Raw genomic sequence first — 16,032 nt, forward strand, 5'->3', positions numbered from 1 at the left:
GGTCCCGTTCTGTGAGCTTGTGTGGTCTACCATTTCGAGCTATAATCTTGATTGTCATTTTTCAAGCAAGACTGCTAACAGGGTGTCTGGAAAAAAATGAATACCGTGGAGCAAACGTCACAAAAGATAGATCACCAAATCTAACCGGTAAAAACATTGGCCTACTGAAAAGATTACAAGACAAAGTAAAAGAAGAACAACCTAACTTGGAGTAATTGATCTTTCTTCACTGTATTATTCATCAGGAAGCCCTGTGTTAAAGCTGGAAAATGTTGTCAAAGTGGTTGTAAAACCTTGTCAACTTTATATGGGTAAGGGGTATTAACCATCATAAGTTCATTCAGCTGCTCAATGACACAGAGGCAGAGCACTAACCATTCAAATGTGCGCTGGCACATTTCTGGGAAAAGTATTTTGCTGTGTGTGGGAACTGAGAGGGGAGATAGGTATGTTCCTTGATATGGTTGGTAAAAGCTGACGACTTCTCTGAGTTGAAAGACAGACTGGCTGGGCGACTTTGTTTTTGCTGTGGACATACTGAACGATCTAAATGTGAAACTGCAGGGAAATGAGGTTTTTATTTATGAACGGTTTTCCAATGTGAAAGCATTCAAGGCCAAACTTAGGTTGTTCTCCAGACAAATGAGCAGCCGGTCTCTCGCTCATTTTTTGACACCTGCTGCACTGAATGCGCCCACATCCCAGTGCTGCACTGAGACATACAGTAGACTTTGTCAAGATTGAGACTGAGTTGGAGGTTGTATCATGCCCCGTCTTGACAGCGAGAAAGCACCACCAGACACACAACTGGTGCTCATCGACATCCAGTGTGACATTGCTTTGAAGGAGAAGTACAACACAGCCACAAAATACCAGTTTTATGGCTCACTGTATGAAACACAGTTTCCAAACATGAAAAAGCATGCCCAGAGGATGCTGGTTCTATTCGGGTCCACATATGTGTGCGAACAAACTTTCTCAGTCATGAACTACAACAAATCCCATCACAGGTTAAATTTAACAAACCACTTGTCAGCTGTTCTGAGGATCTCTACTTCAGAAATGACACCAGACGTTGATGCCCTTTCCAAGAGAGGTGACCAGACCCATTGCTCACATTAAGACCAAAATCACCAAGAGTGGGGTAGGCCAGGCTTATGTTTTCAACAGTCTTTTTTAAATAATTATGGTGATGGTTATAGCAATGAGGATTATCCAGCAATGCACTGGGATACTGGCAACATTCATTTGACATGGAATGCTTTCTACAATGGCTCAGATTGTACTTTATTTGGGCTGAGATGATTTGAGAACTGTTAAGTAATCTGCTTTAATATAAAGAGTTATATACCATCTACAGTTGAAGTCGGAAGTTTACATACACCTTAGACAAATACATTTAAACTCAGTTTTTCACAATTCCTGACATTTAATCCTAGTGAAAATTCCCTGTCTTAGGTCAGTTAGGATCACCACTTTATTTTAAGAATGTGAAAATGTCAGAATAATAGTAGAGATAATTATTTATTTCCACCACATTCCCAGTGTGTCAGAAGTTTACATACACTCAATTAGTATTTGATAGCATTGCCTCTAACTTGGGTCAAACATTTTGGCTAGTCTTCCACAAGCTTCCCACAATAAGTTGGGTGAATTTTGTCCCATTCCTCCTGACAGAGCTGGTGTAACTGAGTCAGGTTTGTATGCCTCCTTGCTCACACAAGCTTTTTCAGTTCGGCCCACATTTTCTATAGGATTGAGGTCAGGGCTTTGTAATGTTCACTCCAATACCTTTACTTTGTTGTCCTTGAGCCATTTTGCCACAACTTTGGAAGTATGCTTGGGCTCATTGTCCATTTGGATGACCCATTTGTGACCAAGCTTTAACTTCCTGATGTCTTGAGATGCTGCTTCCAATATATCCACATAATTTTCCTACCTCATGAGCCATCTATTTTGTGAAGTGCACAAGTCCCTCAAGCAGCAAAGCACACCCACATGATGCTGCCGTGCTTCACGGTTGGGATGGTGTTCTTTGGCTTGCAAGCCTCACCTTTTTTCTACAAACATAACGATGGTCATTATGGCCAAACAGTTCTATTTTTGTTTCATCAGACCAGAAAAGTACAATCTTTGTCCCCATGTGCAGTTGCAAATCGTAGTCTGGCTTTTTTATGGTGGTTTTGGAGCAGTGGCTTCTTCCTTGCTGAGCTGCCTTTCAGGTTATTTTTGCAAGTACGTTCATCTCTAGGAGACAGAGTACGTCTCCTTCCTGAGCGGTATGACGGCTGCGTGGTCCCATGGTGTTTATACTTGCAGTACGGTATCGGTTTTGACTTGAGGTTATTGTTTGTAGGGGTAGGTTGTGCCTACCAGAGAAAATATTGATTTTTCCTTTTGGTTTGGGAGGGAATGAGTCCCGTCTGGTCCATCAAGTCTACACCAATACAAAGGGCTCAAGTCATCATGAGAATTATGCCTTAATCAATTGACTTGATGGATAACCTTCTCACATAAGCTTTTATCAACAGGTTAGTGGCAAAAAAGATATACCTTTATGATTCTGGGGGATAGTTACATCATGTCAAATCATGGAAATGTGCTAAGCGTGATGAGTTTGCCGTTTGTGAAGAGAATAAATACATTTTTCTATCAAGACACGAGGAGAGCGGGAGCACACCTGATTAGTCATTGGTCTAAATCATCTCCAACTACATTCCCAATAAAATTATATGAGAAAATGAAGGTTAATGTAGCTATTATGTGATCCCTTTTAGTCCGATTAATATTGTAAGACAAAATATTGTGGTTGCGCAACATTGCAATGTTGACGGAGAGTTCATTTTCATAAATTTCGAACCGAGAGCATTAATTAATAGTATAAAAGTAACATTGCGGTAGTTCTGTTCTCGGTCTATTTAATTGCAAGTCATTTACCCGAGAAATCATTACCTTATCCATCAAGTTTCCAAATACACCATTAAACCAGTGTCCAATTTGGTCAAAAATGGTGTTGTCAGCTTTTCACAGAGTACCTCCTAATTTAGCCAGGTCATTAATAATAGCTGTCATGTTGTCAGAGGACTCAGGAAGCAACATGACACAGTAATGTAATCCTCATTGTTTATTCCAAGAGACCTGTAGGCCCCTCTGTCTTTAGCCAATATGTGCCATTTTGTCTCCAGTCACTACTGCCTTCAAATACTGCACATTTAGTGACAACTGAGTAAAACCTCTACGATCAAATTAGTGAGGGCCTATGTCAAATTCTTAATCCCCTTACCATTTACTACAACTCCTACACCTGGAAAGATTACTAGGGCTGCCATCTCTATCTGAGACAGCACATGTCCATAAGCTTCATTATTTTTGAGACACTGCTCTTTTGTCTCTGCCATTCAATCTGAAACTAATTTGTAAAGAACTGTTCAGCAGCAAGTAATGTTGCTACTGTCAGTTCCGTTTTCCCCAGATAATAACACCCTTTCCATCCCATGGGGAGGAAAATGTAGCCATTTACCCCAACAGATCCAGAGATTCTGAGGTGTCTCCATGCCTTTGCCTATGTTTGACATATTTACCCAAGTTATCAATTGTTACCCATCCAGTACATCAAAACTACTGGTATCTGTTTTTAGGTCTGTGTAAGACAGGCAATTTAGTGGTGTTTCCTACATCCACATTCCCTGAGTTGCAGATACAAACAGGGGGAGTTATTGTGCGTTTTAATCCTGTCAACACAACATCTCCTTTTTCATTTAGGGACTTTACACTACCAGTCAGACACTCTCCCCATTGTACTTTTGGAAGTCCTATCAAATCAAATGTATTTATATAGCCCTTCTTACATCAGCTGATATATCAAAATGCTGTACAGAAACCCAGCCTAAAACCCCAAACAGCAAGCAATGCAGGTGTAGAAGCACGGTGGCTAGGAAAAACTGCCTAGAAAGGCCAAAACGTAGGAAGAAATCGAGAGAGGAACCAGGCTATGTGGCCAGTCCTCTTCTGGCAGTGCCGGGTGGAGATTATAACAGAACATGGCCAAGATGTTCAAATGTTCATAAATGACCAGCATGGTCAAATAATAATAATCACAGTAGTTGTCAAGGGTGCAGCAAGTCAGCACCTCAGGAGTAAATGTCAGTTGGCTTTTCATAGCCAATCATTGAGAGTATCTCTACTGCTCCTGCTGTCTCTAGAGAGTTGAAAACAGCAGGTCTGGGACAGGTAGCACGTCCGGTGAACAGGTCAGGGTTCCATAGCCGCAGCAGAACAGTTGAAACTGGAGCAGCAGCACGGCCAGCAGACTGGGAATAGCAAGGAGTCATCATGCCAGGTAGTCCTGAGGCATAGTCCCAGGGCTCAGGTCCTCTGAGAGAGAGAAAGAAAGAGAGAATTAGAGAGAGTATACATAAATTCAAACAGGACACCGGATAAGACAGGAGAAATACTCCAGATATAACAGACTGACCCTAGCCCCCCGACACATAAATTACTGCAGCATAAATACTGGAGGCTGAGACAGGAGGGGTCCGGAGACACTATGGCCCCATCCGATGATACCCCCGGACAGGGCCAAACAGGCAGGATATAACCCCACCCACTTTGCCAAAGCGCAGCCCCCACACCACTAGAGGGATATCTTCAACCACCAACTTACCATCCTGAGAGAAGGCCGAGTATAGCCCACAAAGATCTCCGCCACGGCACAACCCAATTGGGAGGGCCAACCCAGACAGGAAGACCACGCCAGCGACTCAAGCCACTCAAGTGACGCACCCCTCCTAGGGACGGCATGGAAGAGCACCAGTAAGCCAGTGACTCCCCCCCTGTAATAGGATTAGAGGCAGAGAATCCCAGTGGAGAGAGGGGAACCGGCCAGGCAGAGACAGCAAGGGCGATTCGTTGCTCCAGAGCCTTTCCGTTCACCTCCACACTCCTGGGCCAGACTACACTCAATCATATGACCTACTGAAGAGATGAGTCTTCAGTAAAGACTTTATTAAGGTTGAGACCAAGTCTGCGTCTCTCACATGGGTAGGCAGACAATTCCATAAAAATTGAGCTCTATAGGAGAAAGCCCTGCCTCCAGCTGTTTGCTTAGAAATTCTAGGGACAATTGGGAGGCCTGCGTCTTGTGACCGTAGCATATGTGTAGGTATGTACGGCAGGACCAAATCGGAAGGATAGGTAGGAGCAAGCCCGTGTAATGCTTTGTAGGTTAGCAGTAAAACCTTGAAATCAGCCCTTGCCTTAACAGGAAGCCAGTGTAGGGAGGCTAGCACTGGAGTAATATGATAAAATTCTTTGGTTCTATTCAGGTTTCTAGCAGCCGTATTTAAAATCAAATCAAATCAAATGTATTTGTCACATACACATGGTTAGCAGATGTTAATGCGAGTGTAGCGAAATGCTTGTGCTTCTAGTTCCGACAATTTTTTTTTTTTTAATTTTACCTTATTATTATTACCTAATTTTACCTATTTAACCAGGCAAGTCAGTTAAGAACATATTCTTATTTTCAATGACGGCCTGGGAACAGTGGGTTAACTGCCTGTTCAGGGGCAGAACGACAGATTTGTACCTTGTCAGCTCGGGGGTTTGAACTCACAACCTTCCGGTTACTAGTCCAACGCTCTAACCACTAGGCTACGCTGCCGCAATGCAGTAATAACCAACAAGTAATCTAGCTAACAATTCCAAAAATACTACCTTATAGACACAAGTGTAAGGTATATTTTACACCATTTCCCATCAATTCCCATTATTAATGTGGCTGGAGTTGAGTCAGTGTGTTGGCAGCAGCCACTCAATGTTAGTGGTGGCTGTTTAACAGTCTGATGGCCTTGAGATAGAAGCTGTTTTTTAGTCTCTCGGTCCCAGCTTTGATGCACCTGTACTGACCTCGCCTTCTGGATGATAGCGGGGTGAACAGGCAGTGGCTCGGGTGGTTGTTGTCCTTGATGATCTTTATGGCCTTCCTGTGACATCGGGTGGTGTAGGTGTCCTGGAGGGCAGGTAGTTTGCCCCCGGTGATGCGTTGTGCAGAACTCACTACCCTCTGGAGAGCCTTACGGTTGTGGGCGGAGCAGTTGCCGTACCAGGCGGTGATACAGCCCGCCAGGATGCTCTCGATTGTGCATCTGTAGAAGTTTGTGAGTGCTTTTGGTGACAAGCCGAATTTCTTCAGCCTCCTGAGGTTGAAGAGGCGCTGCTGCGCCTTCTTCACGATGCTGTCTGTGTGGGTGGACCAATTCAGTTTGTCTGTGATGTGTACGCCGAGGAACTTAAAACTTACTACCCTCTCCACTACTGTTCCATCGATGTGGATAGGGGGGTGTTCCCTCTGCTGTTGTCCACAATCATCTCCTTAGTTTTGTTGACGTTGAGTGTGAGGTTATTTTCCTGACACCACACTCCGAGGGCCCTCACCTCCTCCCTGTAGGCCGTCTCGTCGTTGTTGGTAATCAAGCCTACCACTGTTGTGTCGTCCGTAAACTTGATGATTGAGTTGGAGGCGTGCGTGGGTGAACAGGGAGTACAGGGTTAGGGTTAGGGTTTATAGCTGTGTTTTCTGTCTGTCTGTGCCAGTTCATCTTGTTTGGCAAGTCAACCAGCGGTTTTTGCGCCTAGTTTTCCCCAGTCTCTGTTTTTCTCGTTGTCCTGGTTCTGACCCTTGCCTGTCCTGACTGAGCCCGCCTGCCTGACCATTCTGCTTGACCTCAAGCCTGCCTGCTGCCCTGTACCGTTTTGGACTCTGACTTATGACTTCTTCGGGATCGGTGTCCCTTCCACGGGACGGTTGAGCTAATGTAGCCCAATGCGACTAGCATGAGGTTGTAAGTAACAAGATAATTTCCCAGGACATATGTGCTATTGGCAGAAAGCTTATTCTTGTTAATCTAAATGCACTGTCCAATTTACAGTAGCTTTACAGTGAAATAATATCATGCTATTGTTTGAGAGTGCACAATTTTGAACATAAAGTTATTCAAAAACAAATTAGGCACATTTGGGAAATCTAGATACAACATTTTGAACAGAAAAGCAATGATTCATTTGATCAGGCTAAAACTTTGCACATTCGCTGCTGCCATCAAGTTCCAAAATCAAAGCTGGAATAATACATTTTTTCCTTTCTCTTGCATTTCAAAGATGATGGTACCAAAAAAATACAAAAGAACATTTATTTTCCTTTGTATTATCTTTTACTAGATATATTGTGTTATGTTCTCCTACATTCCTTTCACATTTCCACGAACTTCAGTGTTTCCTTATAAATGGTACCACGAATATGCATATCCTTGCTTCAGGGCCTGAGCTACAGGCAGTTAGATTTGAGTATGTCATTTTAGATGAAAATTGGGGGAAAAAGGGGCCGATCCTTAAGAAGATTTATGAACTCTTGCCTGTCCCCAACCTGCCTTTGCCTACTCCTTGGATTATAATAAATATCAGAGCTCAAACCATCTGCCTCCTGTGTCTGCATCTGTGTCTCGCCTTGTGTCGTTATATCAGCCGATAAGAATCAAGACTATTGCTCAGTATTACATTGAAGAACAATCTCCTTCCATGTGTCATTCTGCTGTTTCAGTTCAACGTTATCCTGTGTAAATTTGGAGATCTCCTGCTCCAATTCATCCACTTGTTCGTGAGCTTTATGCTGTCTGATGACCGGTACTGTTTTAGGAACTCTTCAGCTGTGTTCTTTGTCACCTTTGACTTCTGGATATCATGTGAATAATAAATTCCGACAATTACTGTTCATTGAACACAAGAGGGGCATTTTTTGTAGCAGTAATAAAACCTAAATGAGCCTTACTTTTGGATGCAAGGGGGTTAGGTTATCTATGTCCGTTGAGGAGTCTGACTTTTCTCATTTTGGGGGGTGGAACAGAGGCCCTCTTGTCCTGCTTGGGAGCCTGGGGTTGGACATTGTTATCACTGGGGAGTGATTTAATCTTGCTTGTTGGGTGGAATCGATTGCCTGAAACAAATACAAGGTAGAAGACATTAATAGAGTTAGATTGGGAAAGAGATTGGTTTAAGCCTAAATGGCATTTAACCTGGCATAACTGTAGTGTGTAGGCTTGACTACCATAAGGGAAAGAGGGATAACGAGTCAGTTGTACAACTGCATTCATTCAACTGGAATGTGTCTTCCACATTTAACCCAACCTCTCGGGGGTTTGATCCAGGAATCTTTTGGTTACTGGCCCAACACTCTGACCCTGTTAGGCTACTTTCCGCCCCTTCTATTGACAACAGTTTTAAAAAATCCAATAAAACTCCATCTACAGACCAAAATCCATGCAATGGAACTCCTATTTTTGTGCTATACCAAATAAAATGTGGGTATGGGTGGTTCACATCATGCTAAGCGTGCAATTGTCATGATGACTGCAGGAATGTCCACCAGAGCTGTTGCCAGATAATTCAATGTGGATTTCTCTACCATAAACCACCTCCAACGTCGTTTTAGAGAATTTGGCAGTACATCCAACCGGCCTCACAACCGTAGACCACTTGTAAACACGCCTGCCCAGGACCTCCACAGCCGGCCTCTTCACCTACGGGATTGTCTGAAGGGAGGCGGGGCGGGGTGCAGAGGAGTATTTATGTCTGTAATAATGCCATTTTGTGTGGAAAAACTAATTCTGATTGACTGGGCCTGACTCCCAAGTGGGTGGGCCTATGCCCTCCCAGGCCCACCAATGGCTGCACCTCTACCCAGTGATGTGAAATCCATAGATTAGGGCCCAACTGTGATCTGCCCAACAATGCCTCTCTGCAAGACAAACTCAATGGATTTTATGCACACTTTGGCTACAACAACATTGAGCCGGGCGTGAAGGCTGTCACCGACCCAGAGGACTTGGGTGATCTCGCTCTCCGAGACCAATGTGAGAAGAGTCTTTAATGAAGTCAATACCCGCAAGGCCGCGGGTCACGACGGTATTCCAGGGCACATTCTCGGAGAATGCGCAGAACAACATATTCACTGTAATTTTCACCTCTCCTTGTCCCAGTCTGGAATCCCCACATGTTTTAAGATGACCACAATCATTCCTGTTTATATGAACTCTAAGGCTTCATGCTACAATGACTCCCATCCTGTAGCACTAATTTCTGTAATCATGAAGTGCTTTGAGATGCTGGTTATGACACACATTATCTCCACCTTCCCAGCCACCCTAGACCCATTTTGGGGGTCTGGGGTGGGCAACATCACCACCACCAAGCTGACCCTTAACACAGGGGCCCCTTAGGGGTGTGTGCTTAGTCTCCTCCTGTACTCCCTGTTCACCCACGACTGTGTGGCCATGCACGACCAAGACCATTATCAAGTTTGCTGACTACACCATGGTGGTAGGCCTGACCACGGGCGACAATGAGTCAGCCTACATGGAGGAGGTCAGTGACCTGGCAGTGTGATGTTGGAGCAACAACCTCTCCCTCAACGTCAGCAAGACCAAGGAGCTGATCATGGACTACAGGAGGGTGAGCACGCCTCCATCCACATCGATGGGGTGGCAGTGGAGCAAGTAGACAGCTTCAGTTCCTTGGTGTCCAAATCAAGACTTAAAATAGTCCTAACACACACACTCAGTTGTGAAGAAGGCGCGACAATGCCTCTTCCCCATCAGGAGATTGAAAAAGTTTGCCATGGGCCCTCAAATCCTGAAAAGGTTCTATAGCTGTACCATTGAGAGCATATTGACTGGCTGCATCACTGCTTGGTATGGCAACAGCACTGCCCTCGATCGCATGGCGCTACAGAGGGTTGTGCAGAAAGCCCAGTACATCACTGGGGCCGAGCTCCCTGCCAACCAGGACCTTTATATGAGGCGGTATGAAAAGAAGGCCCAGGAAATCGGCAAAGACCCCAACCACCCAAGCCATATACATTATCTTGTAATTCTAGAGGTAACGTTAGTTTAAGTCAAATTAATTTTCTGGCGAGCTGGCTTGAGGATTTAGCTATCTAGTAGATAATCTTAGCTAGCTTCTGTCTCCCAGTTAGCCCAGAACACAGATCGCCAATTGTGGCTTTCTCTGGGACAGACATGCTCCCAATCCTAATCTGCCAAATGTATTTATTCTTTAGAAGAATTTCCAGAACCTTGACAAACCTCGGATGCAGTAAATGAATTATAAAACATCGGCTTTACTGTGCCACAAAATGTGAGTACTCATCTTTTGATAGGACTGACACAGTTGTTATAGTGCTGTGCAAAGTTGATATGATGTTCATAAATATATTTATAATGTTTATTATGAGTTTTTTTTTACACGTTGTCATTTACAGGACTTTCAAGACACGCAAACAAGTCAGAGGAGCAGAGACAAGCAGCTGTCTTCACAGTGACTGAGGTGATAACCCCATAATAACAAAGCAAAAACAGATTTTCAGAAATGTTTGAAAATGTATACAAAATAAAAACTTATTTACATAAGTATTCAGACCCTATGAGACTATGCTATGAGACTCGAAATTGAGCTCAGATGCATCCTGTTTCCATTGATCATCCCTGAGATGTTTCTACAACTAAATTCAATTGATTGGACATGATTTGGAAAGGCACACACCTGTCTATATAAGGTCCCACATTTGATAGTGCATCTCAAGGCATAGATCTGGGTTAGGTGAACCAAACGATTTCTGCAGCATTGAAGGTCCCCAAGAACACTGTAGCCTCCAACATACTTAAATGGAAGAAGTTTGGGAGACTAGTCAGGATCGAGGCAAACATGAACTGAGCGAAGTACAGAAAGATCCTTAATGAAAACCTGCTACAGAGCGCTCAAGACCTCAGACTGGGGCGAAGGTTCACCTTCCAACAGGACAACGACCCTAAGCACACAGCCAAGACAAAGCAGGAGTGGCTTCGGGACAAGTCTCTGAATGTCCTTGAGTGGCCCAGCCAGAGCCCGGACATGAACCCAATCGAACATCTCTGGAGAGACCTGAAAATAGCTGTGCAACAACGCTCACCTTCCAACCTGACAGCGCTTGAGAGGATCTGCAGAGAAGAAGGAGAGAAACTCCCCTAATACCGGTGTGCCAAGCTTGTAGCGTCATACCCAAGAAGACTCAAGGCTGTAATTGCTGCCAAAGATGCTTCAACAAAGTACTGAGCAAAGGGTCTGAGTACTTATGTAAATGTAATATTTCCGTTTTTATTACATTTTTTATGAGCAAACATTTCTAAAAACCTGTTTTTTCTTTAAACGTTACGGGGTATTGTGTGTAGGTTGATGAGGGAAAAAAACAATATAGTCAATTGTAGAATAAGGCTGTAACCTAACAAAATGTGGAAAAAGTCAAGGGATCTGAATACTTTCTGAAGGCACGAAATAGCGAGTTCTGGATGCCCCAATCAAGTGATTGTTTCTTAAATAATGTTGTATGACATTAAATAATCAAAGTTAACTGGCTTATTTAATTTAAGACAAACAAAATAATGACAAGATGTACTCTACTGTAAACACACTTAAGGCATGCTTCCCAGCTGAACGCTTCGGTAAAGTTTGTGCATATATTATGAGGACATTTTTGTGAGTTTTGGACTTGTTCGGGGACACAATTACTACTGTTCGGGGCCACCGTTTTTTTTCTGGAGGGCAACCTAAGATCGGAGCCGAAGTCTACGCTCCTTTGTCGGTGATTGGTCAACAGTAGGGATTTGTCAATAAAGTCTTTGTCATTGAACGAGAGAAGACTCGTTATCATGTACATTTTTCATTGAAAAATACTGCACCAAACATCTTAGTTTGTTAGTTAGTAGGTTAGGGCGTGACTAGGGGGTGTTCTAGTTTATATTTTCTATGTCGGTGTTTTGTATGGTTCCCAATTAGAGGCAGTTGGAAAATCGCTGTCTCTAATTGCGGATCATATTTAAGTAGACATTTTTCCCACCTGTGTTTGTGGGACATTGTTTGTGTTTAGTTGCCTGTGCGCACTTCATGACTTCACATTTGTTATTGGTTTATTGTTTTGTTTGTTTCACGGAGATTAAAACTTCTTGGTGACTAGGGGGCAGTATTGAGTAGCTTGGAGGAATAAGGTGCCCAGAGTAAACCTCCTGCTACTCAGCCATAAAAGCTAGAATATGCATATAATTAGTATATTTGGATAGAAAACACTCTGACGTTTCTAAAACTGTTTGAATGATGTCTGTGAGTATAACAGAACTCATATTGCAGGTGAAAACCTGAGAAAGAAATCCACCAGGAAGTGGGAAATCTGAGGTTGGTCGATTTTCAACTCCGCCCCTATTGAAGATGCAGTGGGATATTGGTCATGTTGCACTTCCTAAGGCTTCCACTAGATGTCAACTGTCTTTAGAAACTTGTTTGAGGCTTCTACTGTAAAGAAGGGGCTCATAAGGGCTCTTTGAGTCAGTGGTCTGGCAGAGTGCCACAGGCTCGTGACGTGCGGTCATGTGAGAGGTGCCTTTCCATTGCATTTCTGAAGACAAAGGAATTCTCCGGTTGGAACATTATTGAAGATTTATGTTAAACACATCCTAAAGATTGATTCTATACATCGTTTGACATGTTTCTACGGACTGTAGCGGAACCTTTTGACATTTCGTCTGCTCCTAGCGAACGCGCTTTGTGGCTTTGGATTCGTTTATAAAACGTGCTAACAAAAGTAGCTATTTGGACATAAATGATGGACATTATCGAACAAATCAAACATTTATTGTGGAACTGGGATTCCTGGGAGTGCATTCTGATGAAGATCATCAAAGGTAAGTGAATATTTATAATGCTATTTCTGACTAATGTTGACTACACAATATGGCGGATATCTTTTTGGCTGGTTTGGGCTCTGAGCGCCGTACTCAGATTATTGCATGGTTTGTTTTTTTCGTAAAATTTTTTGAAATCTGAAACAGCCGTTGCATTAAGGAGAAGTTTATCTAAATTTCCATGTACAATAGTTGTATCTTTTATCAATGTTGATGTGGCTCTCTGCAAAATCACTGCATGTTTTGGAACTATTGAACATAACAAGCCAATGTAAAATGAGATTTTTGGATATAAATATGCACTTTATCGAACAAAACATACATGTATTGTGTAACATGAAGTCTTATGAGTGTCATCTGATGACGATCATCAAAGGTTAGTGATTAATTTGATCTATATTTCTGCTTTTTGTGACTCCACTCTTTGGCTGGAAAATGGCTGTGTTTTTCTGTGACATGATGGTGACCTAACATAATCGTTTGTGGTGCTTTCGCTGTAAAGCCTTTTTGAAATCAGATACTGTGGCTGGATTAACGAGAATTTTATCTTTACAATTGTGTAAAACACTTGTATGCTTGAGGAATTTTAATTATGAGATTTTTGTTGTTTTGAATTTGGCGCCCTGCACTTTCACTGGCTGTTGGCGGGGTGGGATGCTACCGTCTCGAAAATCCCAGAGAGGTTAAAAATATGTGGAACTATACTCATGCTGCACCTTGGTCTGCTCATTACGACTATCGTGGCAGAATATTCCACCAATAAAGGACCAAGCAGCATGTGATGGAGGCAAAGGAGTTTTGGACCTGGGAAGAAATGATGGGAGGTTGTGAGACCCTTCCTTGGAAGGAGACACCACGAGGAGTAGTCGGCGGAGCAGCGGATAGTGGAAGAGCGGGTCATCAGTCCGGTCACAGTCCAGAGCTTCCGGCGACGGTTCCCGGTCTGGAGATTCCCGCAACGGTCCCCGGTCCGGAACCTCCCGCGATGGTCCCCGGTCCGGAACCTCCCGCGACGGTCCCCGGTCCGGAACCTCCCGCGACGGTCCCCGGTCCGGAACCTCCCGCGACGGTCCCCGGTCCCGAACCTCCCGCGACGGTCCACGGTCCGGAACCTCCCGCGACGGTCCACGGTCCGGAACCTCCCGCGACGGTCCACGGTCCGGAACCTCCCGCGACGGTCCACGGTCCGGAACCTCCCACGACGGTCTACGGTCCGGAACCTCCCGCGACGGTCCACAATCCAGAACCTCCCGCGACGGTCCACAGCCTCCAGCGAGGTTCCGGGCTGTGGAGGGTCCGGAGCTTCCAGGCAAGGTGTCCAGTCCTGCTCCATGGCCTTCCTCTGCACCGATGCCCAGGCTAGACACGGCGTCCAGTCCCGCTCCAAGGTCGAAGCCTTCCTCTGCACCGATGCCCAGTACAGGGACGGTGTCCAGTCCCGCTTCAGGGCAGGAGCCTTACTCTGTGCCGGTGGCCGGTCCAGGCACGATGTCCAGTCAAGCTCCATGTCCGGAGCCTTCTTCTGCGCCGGTGCCTAGTCCAGGTACAGCGTCCAACTCAGCTCCAGGGCCGGAGGCCTCTGCGCCAGTCCAGGCACGGCGTTCAGCCCGGCGCCATGGCCGGAACCTAATATATATAGGGGTTAAATAAATATAGAAACAGAGATATATATATTATACAACTTGAAGTGAGAAAACTACTCTGGAAAAGGGTAAGCCTGATAAGCTTCTATGTGGTACACTACTGTCATCATATTAGGGATATCTAGGTGAAATGTCCAACGTTTTCCTGAAATATCGGGACATGTGTAATTAGGGAAATATATGTGAAATATCAACTTATCTTGAAAGCAGGACATGTTACTTTTACTTTTTTGTTTCCTTAAAACTTGTTAGGGATTTGGTTCCGCTGTCGGGACCAAATCAGCGGAAATTTCAAGAGCACCACCTATAGTTTTGCGCAGCTATTCGCAGGGCACTATGGTAGACGGGGAAACCCTTTTCATGCAGAAATTACGTCAATACAGAAATTACTTTTCTGTGGGCGGTTAGGAGAACTTACGCAGCAGGTTAGGAGAATTAACATTGCAGGTTAAAAGAGTGGCCGTGTTCACTGCAGATGCAGATGACTGCCGACTACAAATCACCTTGCATCATACAAATCACCTTGCATCATAAATAATAAATCATTTTTATTTGTAGATCAGTCAGTCACAATATACCCATGATATATTGCGGTTTTGATCGTAAATCACCACACATTTCTGGCCAGCTGAAGCAAAATGGTAATTAAAAGCACCACAAATTTTGACCGTAGTAGAACATCATGTCGGAGGATAACAACACAGACAAATTAATCAAGGTAAGGGTGATTCACTTGAATACAGAACAATTGTTTGGATATTGGATTTGGTTATTAAAAGCAACACACATTTTTGGCCAGCTGAAGCCAAATGGTTATTAAAAGCAGTAACGAGGGGGTGCAGTTTTGTTTAAAATATTTGACCACTTTGCAGAAGTTAGCTGGATTACCACCACTCTCAGATACACATTTCAAGGAATATGTTGATTTTGCTTTTCTAACTAGGGATAGAAATCTATTTCTCATTGTCTGAAAGACTGCCAATCAGACGTAGAATCAGTCCGTCTTAACCCACGCTACATTTATTTCAAAACAATTCATGCGTAAACCAAGGATTATATCTGTTTTTTACCCTTATCTTTTTGTACAGAACATGTTTATCTGCAAAAAATTTAATTGGGGAACAATTAAGGGCCTGATCGGAGTCAGTGATGGTGGCACAATCCACCAGACACTCAACCCCAGCTCAGACACAAAATATTGCTCATTAAAATATAAAAATGTCTATTTGTAACACTGCATGAGTGAGATTTAGGTATCTAAACACCTCTTATGCAGGAAACGGGACAATGGTCACTGAACTCATTAGCAAATATCCCATTGGCTGTACAATTATGAGGAGCATTTGTTAGAATAATATCTAAAAGAGTAGATTTGTTAGGGTGTTTAAAGTTGGAGCGAGTTGGTTTAGTTATCAGCTGAGTTAGATTTAGCTCAGAGGTGGTAATGGATACAGAAACATTTAAATGGCTCTTTATGCCAACTTTGTCAAACTAAAAACATTATAATCAGTCAGAGACACACCAGAGTCCGGCATATTTTCCTTTAACCAAGATTCAGTTATAACCAGAATGTCCATGTTGGTACAGAAGAAAGATACAATACACATTATTTTCCCCAAAGCTGCAGC

At 43.7% G+C, this 16,032-nt stretch overlaps 1 protein-coding gene across 2 annotated transcripts; it reads right to left on the reverse strand.

Moving 5' to 3' along the window:
• Nucleotides 1-1,365: 1,365 nt before the first annotated feature.
• On the reverse strand, nucleotides 1,366-15,528 carry LOC118357889 (uncharacterized). Of its 2 annotated transcripts, XR_004820370.2 has the most exons (4): nucleotides 13,566-15,528; nucleotides 7,826-7,990; nucleotides 4,664-4,787; nucleotides 1,366-4,374 (listed from the first exon to the last, which is right to left on the reverse strand). XR_004820370.2 is itself a non-coding variant. In XM_052478472.1 (3 exons), exons 1-2 carry the CDS (start codon nucleotides 14,266-14,268, stop codon nucleotides 7,848-7,850), a joined length of 846 nt encoding a protein of 281 aa, XP_052334432.1. In that variant the 5' UTR covers nucleotides 14,269-15,528; the 3' UTR covers nucleotides 1,366-4,374; nucleotides 7,826-7,847. The 2 variants fall into 2 exon arrangements, 1 of the variants encoding a protein (XP_052334432.1); XM_052478472.1 differs by lacking the exon at nucleotides 4,664-4,787.
• Between the last annotated feature and the right edge of the window lie 504 nt (nucleotides 15,529-16,032).

This window comes from Oncorhynchus keta, chromosome 25 (genome assembly GCF_023373465.1).
Source record: "Oncorhynchus keta strain PuntledgeMale-10-30-2019 chromosome 25, Oket_V2, whole genome shotgun sequence".
Lineage (NCBI taxonomy): Eukaryota > Metazoa > Chordata > Actinopteri > Salmoniformes > Salmonidae > Oncorhynchus > Oncorhynchus keta.

Coding starts and splice junctions, on each gene's coding strand:
- LOC118357889 (XM_052478472.1), bottom strand. CDS start 14,268: ATGGAGCTTGACTGGACATCGTGCCTGGACCGGCCACCGGCACAGAGT. Junction 7,991..13,565: donor CTCCCATCATTTCTTCCCAG/GTCCAAAACTCC, acceptor TATTTGTTTCAG/GCAATCGATTCCACCCAACA.